The sequence below is a fragment of the Trichosurus vulpecula genome, chromosome 7, assembly GCF_011100635.1.
Source record: "Trichosurus vulpecula isolate mTriVul1 chromosome 7, mTriVul1.pri, whole genome shotgun sequence".
In the NCBI taxonomy this organism is placed as follows: Eukaryota; Metazoa; Chordata; class Mammalia; order Diprotodontia; family Phalangeridae; genus Trichosurus; species Trichosurus vulpecula.
Window position 1 is genome coordinate 261,165,832 of NC_050579.1, and position 23,684 is coordinate 261,189,515.

At 41.3% G+C, this 23,684-nt stretch overlaps 1 protein-coding gene across 4 annotated transcripts in view; it reads right to left on the reverse strand.

Moving 5' to 3' along the window:
* ACAP1 (ArfGAP with coiled-coil, ankyrin repeat and PH domains 1) overlaps nucleotides 1–23,684 on the reverse strand; it is a 40,593-nt gene that overhangs the window by 12,823 nt on the left and 4,086 nt on the right. For 3 of the 4 annotated variants that reach the window (XM_036768577.1, XM_036768576.1, XM_036768579.1), the window contains 18 exons: nucleotides 22,636–23,469; nucleotides 21,887–21,944; nucleotides 20,749–20,868; nucleotides 19,958–20,011; nucleotides 19,796–19,854; nucleotides 19,212–19,395; nucleotides 18,825–18,869; nucleotides 18,049–18,144; nucleotides 17,684–17,758; nucleotides 17,481–17,590; nucleotides 17,002–17,053; nucleotides 16,757–16,857; nucleotides 16,012–16,129; nucleotides 14,259–14,476; nucleotides 12,662–12,731; nucleotides 12,398–12,492; nucleotides 11,992–12,161; nucleotides 11,025–11,197 (listed from right to left, as the gene is read on the reverse strand). In XM_036768577.1, the coding sequence (XP_036624472.1) occupies nucleotides 11,025–11,197; nucleotides 11,992–12,161; nucleotides 12,398–12,492; nucleotides 12,662–12,731; nucleotides 14,259–14,476; nucleotides 16,012–16,129; nucleotides 16,757–16,857; nucleotides 17,002–17,053; nucleotides 17,481–17,590; nucleotides 17,684–17,758; nucleotides 18,049–18,144; nucleotides 18,825–18,869; nucleotides 19,212–19,395; nucleotides 19,796–19,854; nucleotides 19,958–20,011; nucleotides 20,749–20,868; nucleotides 21,887–21,944; nucleotides 22,636–22,688 (1,851 nt within the window). In that variant the 5' untranslated portion in view covers nucleotides 22,689–23,469. The remainder of the gene's footprint in view (nucleotides 1–11,024; nucleotides 11,198–11,991; nucleotides 12,162–12,397; nucleotides 12,493–12,661; nucleotides 12,732–14,258; nucleotides 14,477–16,011; nucleotides 16,130–16,756; nucleotides 16,858–17,001; nucleotides 17,054–17,480; nucleotides 17,591–17,683; nucleotides 17,759–18,048; nucleotides 18,145–18,824; nucleotides 18,870–19,211; nucleotides 19,396–19,795; nucleotides 19,855–19,957; nucleotides 20,012–20,748; nucleotides 20,869–21,886; nucleotides 21,945–22,635; nucleotides 23,470–23,684) is intronic. The other variant, XM_036768580.1, reaches the window with a different exon arrangement.

The following is a 23,684-nucleotide window of genomic DNA, read 5'->3' on the forward strand; positions in this document are numbered from 1 at the left end:
CAGCAATACCACTTCTAGGGTTGTATCCCAAAGAGATCACACAAGTGGGAAAAGGACCCATATGTACAAAATATTTATAGCAGCTCTTTTTGTGGTAGCTAAGAATTGGAAATCAAAGGGATGCCCATCAATTGGGGAATGGCTGAACAAGCTGTGGTATATGAAGGTAATGGAATACTATTGTGCTATAAGAAATGGGGATGATATGGACTTCATAACAACCTGGAAAAACCTACACGACATAATGCTGAGTGAGCGGAGCAGAGCCAGGAGAATATTATACACAACCACAGATATATGGATTCTGTGAGGACCAACCCTGACAGACTTTGCTCATCTCAGAAATACAAGGTACAAAGACAATGCCAAAGGACTCATGATGGAGAATGCTATCTACATCCAGAGAAAGAACTATGAAGTATGAATGCAGATTGAGGCACACTTCATGCTAGCCTTTCCCCGCCCCCTTTTTTTTTTCTTTTTCTCTCTTCTGTTTTTGTTTTTGGGCTTGTTTTTTTTTTTTTTGGTCCTGTTTCTTCTTTCTCATGATTCATTTCATTGGTCATAATTCTTCTCCATAACTTGACTAGTGTGTAAATTAATTCAATGCAAAGTTATACGTGGAAGTTATATGGGATTCCATGCCATCTTGGGGCAGGGAGGGGGGGAGGGAAGGAAGAAAATCTGGAATTTAAAATTATGTAGAACTGAGTGTTGTAAACTAAAAAAACAAAAACAAAAAAACAATAAACTGCTCCTTGACAGGAAAAAAAAATCCACCAATCATCCCCCTAAAGAGATCCCAAAATGAAAACTCACAAGAACATTATGGCCAAGTTTCAAAGCTCCCAAGTCAAGGAGAAAATATTATAAGCAACTAGAAAGAAACAATTTAAATACTGTAGAGCTACAGTCAGGATAACACAAGGTTTAGTGGCTTCTACATTAAAAGATTGAAGGGCTTGGAATATAATATTCTGAAGAGGAAAGGAGCTGGGTTTGCAACCAAGAATAACCTACTCAACCAAGTAGAGTGTAATCCTTCAAGGAAAAAAATGGATATTCAATGAATTTAAAGGACTTTTATGTATCCTTTAGGAAAAGACCAGAATTGAATAGAAAATTTGACTTATAAGAATCAGGAGAAACAGAGGAACAAAGGTAAACAAAAAAGATTAATTATATGGGGAAAAGATACATGTAATTCTTAAGAATGTTATCATTACTAGAGTAGATTAAAGGCTTGGGGCTGAGTTGATTATGATGGGATGATCTTAAAAAATAAAATTGAATAGGGAGAGGTAAAATGGAGCAAATTATCTCATACAAAAGAGAAATGAATGGAAGAACTATTACAGTGGATAGGAGGATAGGGTGGAGGGCAAGTAGCATGAGGACCTTATTCTCATTGGAACTGAGTTAAAGAAGGAATAACATATACATTTAGTAGGGTATAAAAGTTTTCTTAACTTACAGAGGAAATAGGAGGGACTTTTAGACGGGTGTGGGCATTAGGGACCCAGTGATCACCACTAGTAATTATAACTTTGAATGTGAATGGGATGAACTCACCAATAAGATGGAAATGGATAGCTGAATATATCAAAAACCAGAACACAACAATATGTTGTTTACAAGAAACACATTTTAAAATGAGAGACACACAGTAAAAAATAAAGACCTGGAGCAGAATTTATTATGCTTCAGGTGATATGTTATGCTTCAGCAGTAATCAGATAAAAAAACCAGATAATCAGGGAAACTATATTATGTTTGAAAGTACCATAGATAAGGAAGTACAATCAATACTAAAAATACATAATCCAAATGCTATACCATTCGAAATTTTAAAGGAAAATGTAAATGAAGTACAGGTGAAAATAGGTAGCAAAACTATAATAGTGGGTGATTTCAACCTTCTCCTCTCAGAACTACATAAATCTAACCAAAAAATAAATAAGAAAGAAATCAAGGAGATGAATAGAATCTTAGATAAGCTAGATATAATAGACATCTGGAGATTAAATGGAAACAATAAGGAATATACCTTTTTCTTGGCAGTACATGGCACCTTTATAAAATTGACCACGTATTAGACCATGAAAACTTTATAGTTAAATGCAGAAAAGCAGAAATATTAAATGCATCCTTCTCAGATCATCATGTGATAAAAATTACATTTAATAAAGGACCATGGAAACACAGATTAAAAAGTAATTAAAGACTAAATAACCTAATCTTAAAGAATGAATGAATGGGTTAAAGAACAAATTATAGAAACAATGAATAATTTTATTAAAGGGAATGATAATAATGAGACAACATATCAAAATTTATGGGATGCAGCAAGAGCAATACCCAAAGGAAATTTTTTTATCTCTCTAAACACTTACATAAATAAAATTAGAGAAAGAACAGATCAGTGAATTGGGTATGCAATTAAAAAAAACTAGAAAAACAACAAATTAAAAATCTCCAGATTGAAAATCCTAAAGATTAAAGGTGAAATTAATAAAATGTAATGTAAGAAAACCATTGAACTAAAAAAATAAAACTAAGAGTAGGTTTTATGAAAAAATTAATAAAACAGATAAACCACTAGTTAATAAGATTTTTTAAAAAGAGAGAAGGAAACCAAATCACTAGCATTAAAAATGAAAAGGGTGAATATACTACTCATGAAGATGAAATTAAAGCAATTATGAGGCATTATTTTCCCCAATTATATGCCAATACATTTAACAATTTAAGTGAAAGGGAAGAATACTTACAAAAATATAAACTGCCCTGATTAACAGAAAATGAAATAGAATATCTAAATAAACCTATTCTAGGAAAAAAAAAATGAACAGGCCATAAATGAGCTTCCTAAGAAAAAAGCATCAAGACCATATGGATTTACAAATTACCATTTAATGATTAACTAATTCCAATTAAATCAAACTAATTCAACTAATTCTATCACTTAAAGATCAACTAATTCTAATATTAAATAAATTATTTGGAATAATAGGCAAAGGAGTTCTACCAAACTCTTTTTATGAAACAAATATGGTGCTGATACCTAAACAAAAAAGAGCAAAAATAGAGAAAACTATATACCAAAAATCCTAAATAAAATACGAGTTAGGAGACTACAATAATATATCACAAAGTTTATATATTAAAACCAAGTGAGATTTATACCAGGAATGCAGGGCTGGTTCAATATAAGGAAAACTTAACATAATTGATTATATTAGTAACAAAAATCACATGATTCTATCAATAGATGCAGAAAAAGCTACTAACAAAATACAACAAAGTAAAAACACTTGGAAGCATAGTTATAAATGGATTTTTCCTTAAAATGATAAAAAGTGTCTGCCTAAAATCATCAGCAAGCACTGTCTGTAATGAGATAAGCTAGAAACCTTACGAATGAGATCAGGAGTGAAACAAGGATTCTGTTATCACCAATACTATTCCATAATGCTAATAACAGTAGATGATATAAGATACCTAGAAGTATACCTTCCAAGACAAACTCAGGAACCATATGAACATAATTATAAAACATTTTTACACAAATAAAGTCAGTTTTAAGTAACTGGAGAAATAGTAATTGTTCATGGGTGGCCTGAGCCAATATAATAAAAATGACAATTCTACCTAAATTAGCCTACTAATTATTCGGTGCCATACCAATTAAATTACAAAAAAAAAAATATTTCACTGAGCTAGAAAAATAACCAAATTTACTTGGAAGAACAAAAGGTCAAGAATAGCAAAGGAATTAATTTTTAAAATGTAAAGGAAGGAGGTCTAGCAGTGCCAGATCTTAAACTGTATTATAAGGTGGTAATTATCAAAGCTATCTGGTACTGGCTAAGGAATAGAACAGCAGGTCAGTGGAACAGAATAACTATATAATACACAGTAGTAAATTATTACAGTAATGTAGTGTTTATAAACGTAAAGATTTTAAAATTTTGACTCAAGAATTAACTGTTTGGCAAAAATTATTGGGAAAACTGGAAAGCCATCTGGCAGAAACTAAGTTTAGACCAATATCTTATACCATTTACCAAATTAAGGTCAAAATAATACATGACCTAGACATATATGTGTATATATATACATATATGTGTGTGTGTGTGTGTATATATATATATATCATAAGTAAATCAGAAGGACATGGAACATATTACCTATAAGATTTGTGGATAGAAGCCAAATTCATAAATAAACAAGAGATAGAGAACATTGTGAGGTGTAAATGTATAATTTTGATTATATTAAATTAAAAAGGTTTTGCATAAATAAAGCCAACATAGCCAAGGAAAGCAGAAATTGGGGGGAAATTTTATAGATCATTTTTCAGATAAAGTTCTCATATCTCAAATACATTGAGAACTTTGTCAAATTTATACAATATGAATCATTCACCAATTGATAAATGGTCAAAGGATATGAACAGATAGTTTTTGGATGAAGAAATCAAAGCTATGTCATATGAAAAAATGCTCTAACTCATTATTAATTAAAGAAATGCAAATTAAAACAACTTTGAGATACCCTCTCATGCCTATCAGATTGGCTAAAATGAAAGAAGGGGAAAATGACAAATGTTGGAGGGGATGTAGAAAAATTGGGACACTAATACACTGTTGGAACTGTGAACTGATCCAACCATTTTGGAGAGCAATCTGGAATTATACCCAAAGAGTTATAAAACTGCATATATCCTTTGACCTAACAATACCATTATTAGGTCTGTTTCCCAAGGTAATCAGCAAAAAAAGAGAAAGAACCTTTATGTTCTTAATTATTTATAATTTTGGTATAGCAAAGGTGATAGCATTTTGTGGTAGCAAGGAACTGGAAATTGAGGGGATGCCCATCAACTGGGGAATGGCTAAATGAGTTGTGGTATGCGATTATGATGGAATGCTGCTGTGCTGCAGGAAATGATGATTGATTTTAGGAAAACGTGGAAAGTCTTGCATGAAATAATGAAGAGCAAAATGAACAGAACCAAGAGAATGTTGTATATTGTAATAGCAATATTGTTTAAAGAGTAAATGTGATTGACTAAGCTATTCTGTATGTGAATATTCAAATCAACTACAAAGGACCTATGAAAGAAGATGCTATCCATCATCTCCAGAGAAAGAACTGATATAAGAACTATGTGTTGTATAGTTTCACATACATATGTGTCAAATATTGGCCTATTCTAGTGTGAGGTCAGAAAAGGAGGGAAACAGAGGAGGGAAAATGTAACAAAAAATGGAAATAAAAAAGAACTTCTAATCATATTTCCCCACTCTATACTTGGGAAGTTGATTTTTTTTTACTCAAGAGTAAGATTTTACATTTATCTCTATTGAATTTTGCCTTATTAGATTCAGTCCAAAGCTCCAACACGTTAAGAGCCTTTTGGTTCCTGACTGTCATCCACGATGTTAGGCCATCATTTACAGCAATGTGTCATTCGAAGATTTGACCATGCCATCTATGCCTTTATCTAACTCATTGATTAAAAATGTAGCACAGGGCTTAGCAGAGCTCTTTGGGGTACCATACTAGAGAAATTCTGCCATATTGATGTTGAAACATTACCTAGTAGTCATCCAATCAGTTCTGCATCTTTCTGACTGAATTATTGTTTAATCTATATCTCTCCATCTTATACATAAAATAGCATAATCCATTCTATATGAATGACTTATCCATGCCCTCCTCCCTCCCTTAAATCCTCTACAGATGGTCTGCCCAATGTACTGGAGGGCCTTTCTTTAGACTACTTTACATTGGCCAGATACCAGTGGAGCACACAGATTTTCCATCGGTTATTCCTCCATCCTCTACATGATGGCCCATCATTTTCCACCATCATACATCTCTAGGATTCTATCCTTTTCACTGCTACTCCTGAAAAAAAATTCTTTGGTGATATGTAGCAATCTACTCTCATACATATGTCTCTCCATTGGCCTGAAGATGATCTATTCCTAGAATTCTTTGAAGACTGTGGCTTATTTCATACCTCGAAGATAACTAAACATTGATATAGATTTTAAGTGTATAATTGATGTCAAATTGCTTGCTTTCTCAAGGAGAAGGGAATGGGCAGGATGGAGGGAAAGAATTTGAAATTCAAAATTTTTAAAAATGAATGTTATCATAGACAATCTCTCAGATAGAATGTAATTGGGATGGAGCATTGTTGTGGTGTAGGAAATGACGTGCTGGTTGATTTAGAAAAACACGGAAAGACTTGGACATATGAAGAAAGATGCTCTCCACCTTCAGAGAAACAGATGACAAGCAGAAATGAATATAGTATGGTTTTACATATATCTCTATGAGTGTATATGTGTATATATTATATGTATATATATCTATTTCTATATCTATTTCTATATCTATATGTATATATATATCACACACAAAAGAAAACCTACAGAAATCAAAGAAAAGCTGAACAGCTTTGGAAACAACGTGTAGTATTTTTATATAGGTTTTGGTGAAGTGTAAATTTATTGCTTTAATTGAATCTTCTCTTGTATTCTGCTGTGTATATGGCAATGTTTTTTTTCTTTTCTTATTTTGTACTTAAGTTTAAAATAAAATAAAAACTGAAAGGGGGATGTCTAGATGGCACAGTAGATAAAACATTGGTTCTGGAGTCAGGAGGACCTGAGTTCAAATCTGGCCTCAGACTCTTGTCACTTACTAGCTCTGTGACCCTGGGCAAGTCACTTAACCCCAATTGCTTCACCAAAGAAAAAGAATGTTAAAAAATGTACATGTAACTGGGAAATATAAATAAATAAAAATATTTTTAAAAAAAGGTTGAAGTTAAAGGGAGAGGTCAAAATCAAAGAATAAAAATGAGAAGAATAAATAGTGAACAACTAAGACAACTGTCATAAAATGGTGATTAGCAAAACTATCTGGTACTGGAGGGAATAGAATGGTGGATCAGTGGAATAGAGTAGATATGCAATTACACAGTAGAAAATGATTATAGTAGCCTCGTGTTTATTTGTGTTTAGTAACCTTGTGATTTAAATAAGCTATTAACATTGAAGAGTGAGAAATGCATAAAACTACAGAGACCAACAGACTATCTCTATTTTCTAAGAAAGTTCAACTGATGTAAACCAATCTCTGCAATAAGAAAACCCCAAAGGAGTCTAGAAATCACCTTAGCCAGCAAACACTTGATTGCCAGCTAAAAGAGGTATGACAGCCAAGGATAACACAGGCTTAGATATTAACTCACCTATGAACTCTTACAAATCCGAGGATGGTGAAAGATTGTGAAAAGAAAAGAAACCATGGAAGAAAAAAAACAAACAAACCCAAATTTACAGAAAGCCTCATTGAGATATCTACTTAAGCTAGACCTTCCAAAGTTGTTTAACTAGAAAGAGGACAATATGCAGATGAAAAGGAAAAAGTCTGCAAAAACTTCCTTGACAGACTCTTTTCTCCATGAATGAGAGGTGGAATATTCATATTTGGACTCTAACAACAACAACAAAAAAAAAAACAAAACAGCAAGACCCCCAAATGAGCCAAAAAGGAAATTTTGAAAATTAAAAGCAAGATAAATAGAATAAAACTCTTAGCAATGCAGATCAGCAAGTATTCTGCAATTTTTAGTCTTAGAGAATGCCTAGAGGCACTGAGAAATTTAAATGACATCCCAAGGGTCACATAGCCATTATGTGTCAGAGGCAGGACTTCAGGTCTTCCTGTCTTCCAAATCTTTCCACTACCTCCCACTGCCTTTTATATACCATGATATCATATACCGTGATAAATTCAAAATGGACTTATTATGCCAACAAATTTGCCATGGAAATAAAAATTACAGACTTAAAATGTTGCTAAACTGATTAACTTTAATGAGCAATTTTGGACCAAGACAAAAGAAAAGAAGTATATCTCCACCCCGTAGGTGAAGAGGTAAGAGACTACAGGTTCAGGTTTATAAAAATTTACACCATTAAAAAGTTAAAGAAGACCGGAAAGTTGTCTTTTCTCACAATTGTGAACAAGAAATGGATCACTGGACGCAACAGAGACAAGAATATATATATATTTTGGTCTATCTGTGTTTTCATTGTGTAGCTGTAAGGAACCTGGGTCTTTTTGACTCTGTCTTTCTAGCCACTACTTGGATTGTATAAAAATGACTTCTGCACAAATTAAATATATCCAGCTAGAATAAAAAAATGTATGGACCGGGGAAAATCTTTGCACAAACATTTCTGATAAAGTTCAACATCCAAATCTAAATAGGGTTGATACAAATCGACAAGAGCCACTCTCCAATCATCACCTGGTCAGAGAATATTAACAGGCAGCATTTAAAAAAAGAAATGCAAACAGTAACCATCTAAAAGTTTTGAACATCACTCCAAAGAGATCAAAGAAAGAGGAAAAAGAACCATATATGTGAAAAAATATTTATAGCAGCTCTCTTTTGTGATGGCAAGGAACTGGAAACTGAGAGGATACCCATCAATTGGGAAATGGATGAAGAAATTATGATGTAAAATGTAATGGAATTCTATTGTGCTATAAGAAATGACTGAAGGGAATGGCTTCAGAGAAACTTGAGAAGACTTGTCTGAACTGATTTCAATGTGAAATGAGGAGAATTAGGATAACAATTTATATAATAACATTGTAAAGACAAATGACTTTGAAAGACTTAGGAACTCTGACCAACCATGATGCTTCATGATAACGATTTATGATGAAACATGCCCCTCATCTCCTAAAAAAAGTGATGGATTCACGATGCAGATTCAAGACATATATTTTTTTGGAAATGACTGACCTGGAAATTGTTTTGGCTACGTATATTCATTACAAGGGGTTTTATTTTCTTTTTTCTCTCAATAAGAGGAGTGGTGGAAGGGAAAAGAAATAGATTTTTAATTGAAAAAATTTAAATTTAAAAATATCTTCAACATTAATGATAAATAGACAAATGCAAATTAAAACAACCCTGGGGTTGTTTACTTGGAGGTATCATCCTGATATGACAGACCAAGGTATTACCTCATACCCATGAAACAAAGATTATTAGAGATATGGAAAAATTCAGTGTTTACAGGGACTTGGGAAAGCAGCCACATTATACTTGGTTGCCAGTGGGTCTGTGAAAATTAGTCTATTTTGGAAAACAGAGAAAGGAAGAAAAATTAACAGAATTGTTCAAATTCTTTGATTCAGTGATCTTGCCACTGGCTTTATAACCCTAAAGAGGTTGTTGACAAGAAAGTACTAATCTCTATGAAACTATTCAGAGCAGCACTACTTGTGATAGCATAAACAAACCATGAGCCTAATAACTGAGGAAGGGTTCGACATATCAAGGTATTTGAATACAATAACTGTGTTACTGAATCATAAGGAAAACTGAATATGACTAATCCAATGAGATGACACACAGTAGACAAGCAAATCTCAGAGAACCATAGGAACCATTACTATTTAAATAAAATATTTAAAACCACTTAACTGAAATTAAATATTTAATTTGCAACTATTTAAATAAAATATTCAAAAATACTAGATAATATTGGCACTAATTTACAAAGTATTCACTCATTTGTTGTAACAAAGGGTTAATAACACTATTAATCGCATGTGTTGGGCAGAAGCAATCATCCTTTGATACTGTTTTTTTAAACTGTTTTCAGGATCATACATTATGAGCACCAGAGGTAATGCACCACATGTTGTCAAAAGCACAAACAAAACCAAAAAAACAAACAAACCAAAAAAACAAACCCAAAAAAACAAGCAGCTGCACTTCCTGCCTTTACTTCCTCTCTTCAACCCCTGATAATAACCTGAGTTCTGACCATACAATTCAAACTGCTCTCTGAAGTTACTGGTGCTTTCTTAATTGCTAAAACTTCTCTGTCTGCTCTCAGTTTTCATCCCCCTTGACCTCTCTGCAGTGGTCAAGGCTTAATCATCCCTTCTCCCCGCCCAGGGCTTCCTAGACACTGGCTTCTCCTCGTGACCGCACCTTCTTGGCCTCCTTTGCCCGTTTAACCTCCTTCCTCTGCTTCTGCTGCTCCCTTGGGAGTTCCCCAAAGTTCTGCCTCTTTTCTCTCCATGTTCTACACTGATGATCTCAAGGCTTTAATGATCACCTCTGCAGGAGACACGCCCAAAGCCACACATCCAGCCATTATTTATTTCTCCCTTAAATTTCAGAGTCATACATCAACAACCGTCTGTCTGTCTGTGGGGCACCTCACCTGGCTGTCCCAGGAGCACTTCACACTCAGCATTCTGAAACCTGGCTTAACGTTTCCTCCCCAAATCTAATCCTCCTCCCAATTTTTCCATTACTGTTGGTAGCACCAGTATCCCTCCCAGGTAACCAGGCTCAAAACCTTAGTCCACCTTTGACAAGTCATATTTCTCAACTATAACATAGGGATAATAAAAGCACTGACCTCACAGAGTGGATAGGAGGACCAAATTAGATAAAATTTAGTTCAGTGTCGAGCACATAACAGACATTTAATAAATGCTTGTTGCCCTTTCCTGAGGCAACTAGGTGGGTGCACTGGATAAGAGTGCCAGGCCTGGAGTCAGGAAGACCTGAGTTCAAATGTGACCTTAAGATGCTTACTAGCTGTACGATCTGGGAAAGTCACTTAAACCTCTGTTTACCTCAGTTTTCTAATCTGTAAAATGGGGATAATAGTAGCCCCTACCCCTCAGGATTCTTGTGCGAATCAAAGGGGATAGATAATATTTGCAAAGTACCTAGTACACAGTAGGTGCTTTATTATATAAATACTTATTCCCCACCCCCCACTTCTGCGGCTCACACTGTTACTATTCACAACGTTTTCCCATCGCAGCACTTCATCTGGATCTGAATAGGAGGATGGGGTTGCCGGGGAAGGGGATGAGGATAGTGATGGAATTGGGGTGAAATGGGGGAAAGGGAGGGTTCAGGCAGAAAGGATAGGAATCAAAGGCTTTCTCACCGAAGATGTGGCCTGGATGAGTGGGGTTGCATTTTCCTGTGCCCCGTTTACCCAGTTGACATCAGCTCCGTGGGCAAGGGCATCAGCCATGGTGGGAAGAGATGGGGGTGGCCCAGCCGCCCAGAACAGCAAGGCTCCGGGGTGTAAGCATCCCAATTCACCAGAAGGGAGCGCTGTTGGGGATTTAACCATTAGTGTGAGGGTGCATCGCTCAGCCCTGACCCTCCATGTCCTGAAGTAGAAATGACAATGCAGCATGAAGGAAAATCCAGGCTATTTTACAGGGAAGCCAATCTGGGGACTATAGGAGGGGAGGCGGAAGCTCGGGTCCAGGTGCCTGGGTCTAAGTCCCTTAGGGGAGTAGGAGGGAGGGTGTTAAGATTCCAAAAGCACTTCCAAAACTATGGTTAGCAAAAAGTGTACAAGGTTGGATATGGAGGCAGGGGGTTGGATTGCATGGTCCTACCCTACCTCCTTAATCTAGTTTTAAGGATATTCGGGCTCTGATAACCTCTCCAATCTTATCTCTAGCACCCCAAAATCATCCTTCTGATCCTGTGAGGCTGGTGTCATGCGTTTAGAAGGGTCAGCGACCATGCCCACTCCTCTACCTTTGCTTACACCATTTCTGCTTGAAACACGTTCCCCATACCCCCAATCCACTCTTTGAGGCTCCAAATCCTTTTCATCCTCCCAAACCCAACCCAACACAGCCTCTTCGATGTGTCCTTCCTTATCGCCCAGTACCTCCCTCCTCTGAGCAGCGTCTCTAATCTTTACAATCTAAGATATACAGTATAACTCGGTTACAGTTTCGAACTTTTCTCCCATTATTTTGGCCTAACAATCTCATTGTCAGGGACCGACAGCATCACTAACACGAACTCCTCACAGTGCCCAAAACAACAGTTTGAAATGTCTTCCCAAGAAGACCTAAAAATCCCTTCTGGTTGATTTGTATACACACCTGGTTTGGCCCCTGCGTTCCCTGGTCGGGGCGGAAGCTGGGGCTTAGGGGGCAATGGAGGCTGCCCTCGTGGCTGGCCACGCCCCACTTTTCGTCCCCTGGCCACAGGCAGCTTGGTCAGAAATTTCTTCTCCACATATTTGGCATGAATCCACGCCTCTTTCTCCTGCCTTATTGGGAGAGAAGTATAATGGAAGAAGGAAGGATGAAAGCAGGATGGTTTCCCCCTGTAATCCTAGGGCTCCTAACCTTCTCGAATGTCTTCCTTTCTCAGGATCCTTCTTCCTGTCCAAACCTTCAGTACACCAGTTCTCCCCAACCAGGGTCATTCAGCCCCAGGAAAACCCAGGTAACTAAAACTCTTTCTTATGTCTGCTTATTCTCTTTCTATTCCCCATCCCCTTACCGGGAACAAGTTGGTCCAGGTTTCTTCACAGACATTTCCTGTATTCGAGCTTCATAGATCTGGTTGATGACAACGTTCCCCAACTCACACATCAGCTTCAGGGAATGTTAGAGAGAGTGTGAGAGTACAGGCATGAGATGACAGACAAGACCCTCCAGCACCCCCCAACCCACCCACATATCCCAAGCTCCTGAAGGCTTCCCTGCCCCTCTGCTTGTCCCCCCAATTACTACCCCAACTCTCTTCTAACTGTACAGTAATCACCTTCACCAGTTCGGGCTCCCAGGAATCAAGGGTCAGAGATCGGACTTTGGAGAAATGAACCCCTAGGCTTCTGTAGAGGAGAGACAATGAAGGACAAGGCCAGTCAGGGTTGTTGCAGGTTTGAAGGAACAGATTTTATGTAGAGTTCATGAATGCACACATACACCCCCCAGTCAAGAAAGTCAAGCTGATGAGATACAGAGACCAAGGCAGAGCCATTCATTCAATTTTCTGTGACTTCCTGATAGGGTTAGACCAACAGCCCAACGAACTCTATGTTTAGACACTGCTAAACTCGTATCATGCATTTTTAAACCTGAGCCTCTTGGGATATGACAGGCTATGGAGGTTAAACCTCCTCCCAACCTTGGTGTTAGGGGTTCTGTGCCTTGACTACTGTAGCTTTGAAAACAGGGGAAAATCATGCAGTGTGTATTCCTTTGTGGTGTTATTGCTAGATGAACTATAAGATCCACAGGGCAGAGACTCTTCCTCCTCTGTGTGTCTCCCCTTAGCACCCAATACTGAGCTTTTTGCACTTAGCAGGCCTGTGAGCAAAGTCTGGTGAATTGATCTACCAGCAAGACAGGATGGTGGCAGCCAAACTAGGACTTGAGAAGCTAACCCTTGTCAAATACTATTACTTCATTTCACATTTTTCTCCTCTCTATTTTAGGGGGACTGAGCTCCTTTCCAGTCACCATTTTCCTTTCTTTGTTCCTCAGACTCATACTCCGTGAGGGGTGTGGCTCCTGTTTACCTAATGACCCTGTTTAATAAGAACCTCCCTGCTTCCAGCCCACAGTCTAGAGGAGAGGTAGATACACAGACACAGAGGAACCTATAGAGAAGACTGAGAGTCTAAGGAGGGAAAAGCGGGGCTTGGTGGACGGGGGTGGGGAGGTGAAGCACTAAGCCCTGGAAGGAAAATGAATAGACAGGGAGGGGGGCACTTATAATATGGGGAAGGCATCTCTGGGCCTCAATTTCTTCCCCTGTACAATGAGGGGGTTGGACAAGATCAGCATTTCCTTGTGTTCTTTGGAATGCTGGAGTTCTCTGTGATGTGAATGGGAGCTCTGTGTAAATATGTCTACGCCAGTGATCTTTTCCCTTGAAAATATTAAATGTGAAATTCTTGTATCAAACACATTTTTACATGTAGCCATTTTTTTTGTTTAAAAAAGAATGGACTCAATAGCCTCTATTTTGTTTCACCATTTCCTAGACCTCTCCTCTTCAGCCCTGTTATAGACCAGCATTTATGAATTCTGCCAAGAGATTTCAAGTCTCCAACTGTTGTGCGGCCAAACTGATTTGGGGAATTGTGGGCTAGATGATCTCAAGAGGTTCTTTCTGCCTTTGGCATCCTAAGGTTTTATGACCCTAGGGAGTGCTGAAGGTCACTGATCTAATAGACCAAGGGGGTAGCATAGGAGTTCCAAAGGGCTTGTATGAAGGAGTTTGGGACCAGGTAAGCAGGATCTTCCATAGTATAGAGAAAGAGGAGATGTATTAAGAGTAGAGAGGGGAGACTGAAGAAGGAAATCCCTGGGAGATATTTTGGAAATAAATGTTGTAAGGTAAGGGTTGTGACCTGTGAATTCCAGAGCACTGGATGCAGAGGGTCACACCAAGATTGATGCTTGCCCATTCTGGAGCAGGTTCCCGGCAATCACAGCACTGGGCATTCCCCTCCACACTCTGTACCTGGGCTGCCACCCGTCCTGCCACACCAGACCCTCGGCCTGTCCCCCTGGATGCTCCTCCACAAGCCAAGGTGGAGGCCAAGCCTGAGGCCGAGTGAGAGGGGCCCTGCAGGAAAAAGATATTTCAGAAGATACCCCACAAAACCCTGGGAGGGTTTATGACTAATTAAAAGATTAAGACCCGTCAGACTCCCTCTACTTCCCTCCCAGGTTCCCCTTGTCCTAGATGAATAACCATGACTCACATTTATACAGACTTTAAGGCTTACAAAATTCATTCAGGTGAGACAGAAAAATTAGAGACTTGAACTCTATAGAGTGTATAGAGACCAAAGACTGCTCTGGCGTGGACCAGAACACAGGAGAGCAAGGCAGTGATCAATGAATGATAATGATCACCATCCCTGGGCATTACATAGAACGCCAAGGGCAAGGCGGGGGTGGGGAGAGCAATGGGAATATCTGCTGGGCCCAGGGGTATGGGTATGATTAAGAACTAAAAAGGCTCCCTGACTAGATTTACACTTAGCCAGCAATCAGATAAGATCTAGAGAACCCAAGGAGGGGACAGAGGAACTGAGTCAGAGCCCAGGGGTGGGGAACCTGCGACCTGGAGGCCACATGTGCCTGCGCCCTCTAAGTCCTCTCAAGTGCAGCCCTCTGATGGAATCCAAACTTCACAGAACAAATCCCCTTAATAAAAGGATTTGTTCTGTAAAACTTGGACTCAGTCAAAGGGTCACACCCGAGGACCCAGAAGGCCACTTGTGGCCCCGGGGGTGGCAGGTTCCCCACCCCTGTTAAGCCTACAAATCTCTACTAGTGGCTAGGCTGCTCTTGGGTGTGGCTCCTCATATCCTCAAACTCCTGACTCAGTAGTCACATACAATCCAGCAGATGGTGACCACGAGCAGTGGAGGCCCAAGGAGGTGACGAGTGGACTAGCGGACCAGCAGCCTTGAGGATGTGAGATGTAATACGAGGTGGCGCTGTCTGCATCGGGGAGGGTTTGGGGGAGTTCTTGTCACTCAATTTGCCTTCTTTCAGTGCTGTCTGACTCTTCACAATCTCATTTAGGATTTTCTTGGCAAAGATACTGGAGTGGTTTGCCATTCCCTTCTCCAGTTCATTTTACATTTGAGGAACTGAGGTAAACAGGGGTAAGTGACTTGCCCAGGGTCACCCAGTGTCTGAAGCCAGATGTGGACTCAGGAAGAAGATTCTTCTTGACTCCAGGCCCAGCACTCTCTCCACAGCACCACCTAGCTGTTAGATTAAATGTCTTTTGCTTTGAACTAACTTGTCCCTTCTGGTTGGCCTAGTAAAAGGAATCATGATGCTAAAGGTCCATAAGTTTCCATTTTGAGGCGATGCTGCACCCACAGATCGCCTGTGACCTGGTGTAGTTTTCTGGGAGGGGCTACAAGTGAGAAGGCCCTGTGCTGAAAATCAGGTATCAGTTTCTACTTTATAGATGAAGCAACAGAGGGCTGAAGGAATTAACGTGCTGTCATGTAGCTATTAAGTGGTAGGAGCTGGGATTCAAATCTAGATCCTCTAACTCGGATTCCAGGGTTTTGGTTTTTTTTCTTATTGCGTAATACCATGCTTCCCTTCATTGCCATCTGCCAGCTCACCCACCTGGTCCAGAGAGCCTCTCTCCTCCTGGGCCTGGCTGAAGGCTGTAGCGATGCTGCTTTGCACAGCGCTGACCCACAACTGAAGAAGATGCTCTGAGTCTGCCTGGAGGAGGCAGGACCTGGGGAGGCAAGGAAGGAGGTTACAGGGGCAGGGCATAGAGGTGCAGACAGCCATGGGAATGATTGCTGTTCAGTTGTGTTCAGCTCTTTGTGACCTCATTTGAGGTTTTCTTGGCAAAGATACTGGAGTGGTTTGCCATTCCCTTCTCCAGCTCATTTCTGCAGATGATGAAACTGAGGTAAACAGGGTGAAGTGACTTGCCCAGGGTCACACTGCTAGTAAGTGTCTGAGGCTGGATTTGAACTCAGGAAGAGGAATCTTCCTGACTCCAGGCCTGGCCCTCTATCCACTGGGCCACCTAGCTGCCCACGGAGATGATACCACCCCCAATTTAGAGAGTTAGTTTGTGTTTACTAAGGACTCTCCATACAGTACTCCTATGAAGTCAACAGTACAAATATTATCTCCTCTTTACCTTAGTGGAAGCTGAAGGTCACATCACTAGTAAGTATCAAGAGTCAAAAACTCAAGGTTCAGGTAATGAGGAGAGAGATGTGGGGAAGGGGCACGTACCCAAGTCACTCTGATGAGATTAGAGCCCTGTGGGGCCTAAATGGGTGATAAAGGGTGGGCCCTCTTCCTAACCTCTCTTCCCCACCCCCCTCCACTCCCCGTCATCCCTCACTTGCTGGGGGAGACAACTTCAAAGCAGAATCTTCTTTCAGAGTCAGGGCAGAGTTTCACTGTGCACAGTCGAAGATCATCCACAACCACTGTCATAGGATCCTACGGAATGTAAAGGTATCTGGTCTGCCAGCTATCTCTCATGGCCCTTCTGCCCACCCTGACATCAAGCCAATAGAGACCTGTCAGTCTCTGCTCCTTTCACGGACCTCTGTGTGTTTTAAATGCCCAAATGCTGCTACTCACCTTGTACCTCTTCTGATAAACCAGCTGGTTGTTCTGAATGGTGAACCAGCGTCTAGGATGGGGAACTCAGAGTGAGATGGAGTGGGTGGGATGGAGAAAAGTGGGAAGGGGAAGGAAGAAACTAGAGGAACTGAATAAGAGGGGGAACATGAGATTGTTTTTTGTAACTCAGTATACTTGAACAAAGGGCTAAAAGGGGCATGGGGAAATACTTGGGGGAAAGGGAAGGGTGGGGGGACCAACCACCTGCCTCCACAAGGAGAGGAGTTAGGCATGGCATGGGTGAAATCGGTTAAAATCAAAGAATCATAGAAGGTCAGGATTGGAGAGGCCCTTAGAGATTACTAATCGAAATCCCTTATTCTGCAGAGGAGGAAACTGATAGCCAAAGAGGGATAAAGACTGGCCAAAAGTCAGAGTGAGTCAGTGTGAAAGTTCAGGACAGAATTCAGGGAGGGAAGTGGTAGTAGTGACCTCACCGGCTCCATGTCCTGAAAGCGTTACTGGCCCTTTTGAAGAGGTGGCCTTCCATCACCAGCCCGCCTGGTCCTTCCTTCAGGCCTGGCTCAGGTTCCTCTCCACTCAGCTCCTGGAGAGACCAAACACAATAGAGGATCATGGTCGGGTGCTCCTGGTAGTCACAAAACAAGAACCTTCCCACTCTGGTTCTGCCACCCCTCACCTGCTCCTTCAGCAGCACATGTCTCTGCTCCATGTCTCTTTTTTCCCGTGCAGACTCCAGGACAAGCTTGTGTAACTGGAAGTAAAGAGTAGAGAGGAATCACGGCTGCAGTCGCCATCCTCCCATCATCCTGGAGTATGCATGGGGAAGGGAGAAAGGTTGGAAGGAGGACCTCACCCATTGCAGCCTAACAAAAGTCTCCACACACTTCTCTTGTGTCAGTTACATGTTCCTCCACCCACACCGCAGCCTCTTACATTTGCCCTTAAAACTTCTCCCCCCATAAAAAAAAAAACCCAACAACTTTCCCCAGCCTCAACTTCTTAACCCTACCTCACTGGGGGACCACCCCAGGCATCCCTCACCTGGGCCCCCAGCTCTTTGTGGTAGACTCCTATCCCATTCAATTCTTCATGACCCAGCTGGAAGTATATTGCCTGAGCTTCCACCAATCGAAGTACCTTGGAGGGGTGGGTGGAGGGAGGAAATGCACAATCAAGGAACAGTAGCAGTTGAGTTGTGGGGACCAGAAGGCGATGGCTTCCCACCAATAGCCCTAATGAAGACATTAATCTTTTTTCTACTCTGATGTAGATGGCTTATAAAACATGGATAGTCAGAACATCTCGAGTTGGTGTTCCCTAAACCAGTCTTCATACAAAAGCCAATCACATTGAGAAGAGGTAGGAGAGCTAAATGGTAATTCTTTATGGAACAGTATAGTTGTGTGGATTTTATATACCTCAGTGGCTTTTCCCTGCCTCTGTCTTCAGTCCTCTATGTTGTAAGTGTCCAAGAAAATGCTTTTTCTGCACACTATATTGCACTGTGCTGAAAGTTGCCTGAATGCTAGGCAAAGAAAATGCCTAAGATTTGGGCAATGACAACTCTGAATCACAAAATCGGCAAAAGATATGTTTGTATCTCGAGGTCCCTGATGGATGCAGCGGGGTAGGAAGAAAGTAGAGCTTGGTATGTGTTGACAGCTCTTTGGTTTGTTTTTTCCATTTTTCATTGTTTTGTTGCTATTCTCTATCAGGATGTTTGTTCTCACACAAAATGAGTTCGCCTCGATCTTTCACCTATCCATTCCCTTTCTAGCCCACCTTCATCTTCCCAAAGCCCTACTGCCCCAACTTACAAACTCCATGATGTCAAACTTCCTCTTGTCCTGGATCACATTGATCTGGGGAACACAGAGATAAGGCCAATCCTCCTGACAGCTCAAGAGCACTTGGTCAGAAGGTGGGGTAGGGGGTGGGGGAGTGGGAATAGGGAGGAGATAGAGCAAAGATTTTCTAATCCCCAGAACTATCCCACAAGTACAGAGTCAGAGAATGTTAGAGCCAGAATGTCTCTGAGAAACTCAGCCTTCTCAACTGAGTAAACTGAGGCCCATGGGATATGACCCCCCTTAGTCCTCATATCTTCAATATCATTCCTGCCTCTCCCATTCTCCATCTCCTCCTCTAGAACAGGAGGAAGGACTGAAGCACTACTAATTCCCAATCACACTGGTGGGTGTCACCTGCAACACATAGTCCAATGCCCGCCCTTGGTATCCTGCTCTGACAGTCTTCAGTGCAGACATTGCTTCTTCCGCTTCATGTGCCCTGCGCCGGGGGACTTCAGCATTGTGACTGAGAGCTGCCTCCAGGGACTCTGCCCCTCTCCAAAACTCTTTTCGGGCTTCCCAGAAACCACGGAGACTCCTAGGGGAGAAATGAAGGATCAAAGATTCTTACTGCAAGCCCTCAAAAGAAATTATGACGTACGTAAGGTTAGAAGACACACTCTCAAACTTATATATTTCTAAACATGAGGCTTCTGGGATACAATTAGAGATGTAGGAGGCCTTATCTCCTTCAAAATTTGGGCCTATGTGTGGAGGCTTTGTGATAAAAGATATATTTAGCTTTGGAGGCTAAAAATGGGGAGAATGTAGGGCTGTATGATGCTCCCCCTTCCTTTAATTTTGGGAGGTCTTGAGTCTTCCCTTCAAAGAGAAGGAGATGACCCTGAGGAGTTAGGGGAAAAGGAGATAGGGTACTATGGGAATCAGAAGCCTTAGTATGGCTCCAGATGTTTAAAAAAAAAAAACAACACCCTTACTCCTTCACAAAACTCTGGATCTGCTGCTTCAGTGTCTGTTGAGTGGCATTCAAGAGGTCCTGGTAGAAAGCAGGTGATTAGAGCCTGAAACATTGCCTTTAAAAAAAGAGAGATTTTTTTTTTCCTGTTTCCCTCCCCTCCCCTCCATCCTACCCCACTCACTTCATGGCAATTGATTTTGTGACTCAGGCTCTCTGTAAATTTGTCCAGGCATTCCTAAAGGAAAGTAAGGTAAGTGAGACTCCAGTGAGGCATATCCCTAGAACTTGACACCAACACTCTGCCCCTGACTCTTGCCCCTTATCTCTAAGTTTAATAAATTTGTGTGTAAGAGGGGAGGAGTTGAATTAGATGAGCATTTTTCAAATTGTGTTCTGAAGAACATTGGAATTTCTCCTTAAGGAAATGTTACTGCTAGCAATATCTTTTCCACTAAAATGTTAAATATGAAATGTGGGCATCAATTTTGGGCTTTTCCACCCTATTTTGTCCCCAGATTTCCATGTGACCCCAAGGTGAGGTTATCTACCATTTATATTGGTTCTATCCATGTACTTCCAACTCCAACTGATGTGTGGTTAAATATAGAAAACGCTGGCCCCTATCTCTGAGGTGCCTTTTGGCTTGTAAGATTTACGATTCTGGGCTGATATTATATTCATTGTGTTCACCATTCCTCAAACCTCATTCCTTAAATACACTATTTGGTTAGACCACTCTCTCTGACTTCTTTTCTTGTTTTAAGTCCTCCTTTCTTCCCTCACTACTGCTTGACTCCTCTCTTGCCATCCCTCCCATTTTAAGAAGCCTCTACTACCCATTTCTTTGGTTTTTCTTCCCCTTCTCCACCCCTTCTGCTCCCATGAGAACTCTTCTCTGAAAAGAAACTCTGAGCTACAGGTCTAGGCTTTCCATTCCTCCTTCCCTTCTAAAGCCCCATCTCTGGGACTTACAGTCATCATGGGCTCTGGAGGACCCAGGTTCGAGAGTTCCTGAATGCCACTGATGAAGGCTCGACAAGTAGCAAGATAATGGCGCCCACTCTCCAGTAGGCTAGAACCGAGCTTGAGGAGCTGGGGAGTGAGGAAAAAATGGGTCATAAGGGTCCAATTCAGGACCCCTCAAATCTATTCTGACCTAGAGACACCTTTAGGCTATGCTTTCTCACCTTGCTCCCTCCCCAAGCATACCTTCTCTAGATCGTCTTCCCTCAGATCTCACCAAAGGCCCTATATCTCCCATGATGTGGCAATTAGGCCAACCTCATCACTGTCTCTGCACATGCACAGAGATCTTGGCTTTTGTTCATACCATTTTCTAACCTCTTCATCCTGTCTCCAACTCATCTTCATGCACCAGAATTCTATTTTCCTTTTTTTTTTTTTGGAGGGGGGAAGGCAGGGCAATTGGGGTTAAGTGACTTGTCCAAGGTCACACAGCTAGTAAGTGTGTCAAGTGTCTGAGGCTGGATTTGAACTCCTCCTGACGCCAGGGCAGGTGCTCTACCCACTGCACCACCTAGCTGCCCCCTCTATTTTCCTTTCAAAGCCCAACTTTGTTCCACTAAGAAGCCTTCCCAGTCCCTCTGGTCCATAGGGATCTCTCTCCTCCTATGAACTTCTAGAGAGCACTGATACTATCTTATTGTTTGCTATGTTTCATGCACCAATCTTATATTCCCCTAAAAGAGCAAAGAGTTCCTGAGAGCACAGAGAGACTTTTTTTTTTAATTAAGGAAAGAACGCTGGATATAAAAGTTGGGAAACTGACGGTTTAAGTCTCAGGACTACTATTTATTACCTGCGTGACCTTTGGCATTTTCCACATCTGTAAGATGAGGAGAGTCATAGTTATGCCAAACTACTTCATAATGTTGAAAAGAGAAACACTTTGCAAATTTTAAAGAGCTATAGAAATATGAGCTTTTTTTTTTTTTTGGTGTACCCTGAATGTCTTAGCTCGGTGCTGCGCACACAGCAAGCAGTCAGTAAACACTCGTTGTACTGACTTCCCTTCTTCTCTAGATCCTCCCTCCTCTATCCAGAACCCCTTCCTCTGACTCAGTTTCTTCTCTTCTGACTCTATGATCACCTTCTCCAGACGATTCTCCAATTCTGATATATCTGATTCCACCAACTCAATGGAAGCCCTAGGAAGGAAAAGGTCATAAAGTTCAAGGCCTGAACTTACCACCATGGACATGCTAAGGGGAGGTGGAAAGGATGGATGAGAAAAGAATGACACCAAGGTGGAAAGGGGACTAGACTTGAAGTCAGAGGACTTGAATCTTGCCTCTGCTATTCCCTACCTATGTGACTTTTAAGTGAATAATTTTCCCTCTCTGGGACTCAGTTTCCTTTCTGTAAAAACTGGGAGTATGGACTTGGTGATCTCTGAGAGGAGGAAAGTTTGAGTCTTTGCTTTCTACAGTCTGGAGAAGGCTGGAGAGAAGCCTCGGGTGTTTTAGCAGACAGTGGGCAAGGCCATAGCAGGAAGGATCAAGAGAAGGGTGGATGTGGTAAGGACAGGAAATTCACAACCACCCCAGAAAGCAGGTGATGGGGGAAGGGAGCTCACAGAGGGGAGAGAAGAATGACAGTTATGGAGATTGGGAAGGCAGGGACAGACACGCGGGCCCCACGGGGTGGAATGTCAGAGTCAGGGAAGCCCCCATTTTGGCCCCCATCCTCTTCCCTTTTCAACCCTGTTAGGTGAAGTAGGATGTTCAGGAAATGATTTGGTATCTTCCCCTTGCCCTGTCCTTTCCAGCATCTCCCTCACACAGACCCCTGGTACACACACACACACACACACACACACACACACACACACACACTTACCGGAATCGGGGGGAGTCCTTTAGACACTCCTCAAAGTCTAGTTTGACGGTCATCTTGGGTGCTGTGGAGAAGAGGGCTAACTCTCTCTCTGGGGTGGAAGTGGAGATAGAGAGAAGACTCTCCCCCAGAGGGGAGGAAGGGGATGATGTATGAGTTTAAGGAGGAAAATGTCTATCTCTAGGGCAGGAGGGACTATGGAGGAGAGGGTTCTTTAACCCCAGGGGGAAGAAGGGGATACAAATGAAGAAGCTCTCACCCTACGGGGTCAGAATTGACTGGGAGTGGCAGAAGGTGGGGCCTGAGGTTGGTGGAGGAGGTCTGAGATCAGAGAAGTAGCTGGTTCCACCCCTTCCAGGGTGTCTGCTTTCTTCCCCAGGTCCCTGAGTTTGTGTCCTTCATTCCCATACTCCTCCTTCTTTACTACTCCCACAATTTCTCCTCCAAGTCTCTGTGTTTTCTTTCCAGATTTTCCAATTTCACGTTATCCTTACACCCCATAGTCACGCATCATGTAATACTATCGTGCCTTGTTACCTCACTTCCTGGACCCTTTTGTACAACCCCGTGTTTTCCATTTCATACTTCCCCCAAGATCCTTCCCTGCCCTTCTACCATTTTCTTATTGCCCAGACCCCATCCTGCTCATTGAATCCCATGCACCTGGACTTCTGACTCCTCTTGCTCTTTATTGTCCATCTCTGGGTAGCCAAGGCCTGGGGAAGTGGGGTGTCTGTAGTGTCTCCCCCTGCCCCTCTTCCCCAGCTTCCTGAGTCTGCTACATCTTCTATTGAACAGTGTCCTCCTCCTGACTCCAGTGTAGACGAAGTGTCTCATCTGGAGGGTGGGGGGAATTGTGGGGGATTAGGGTTGGGAAGCATTCCCAAGGGAGCAATGGGAATACCTATATTACTGAACAGAATGGCTCCCAAGGTTTAAAATGGAGAAGGAAGCTCCCATCTTCACTCCTTTCTCTCATTATTCTGAATGTTGCATTTTTAGAAAGCCCTATTATACTCATAAGGCACTTTTACATATGTTATTTATTTTGG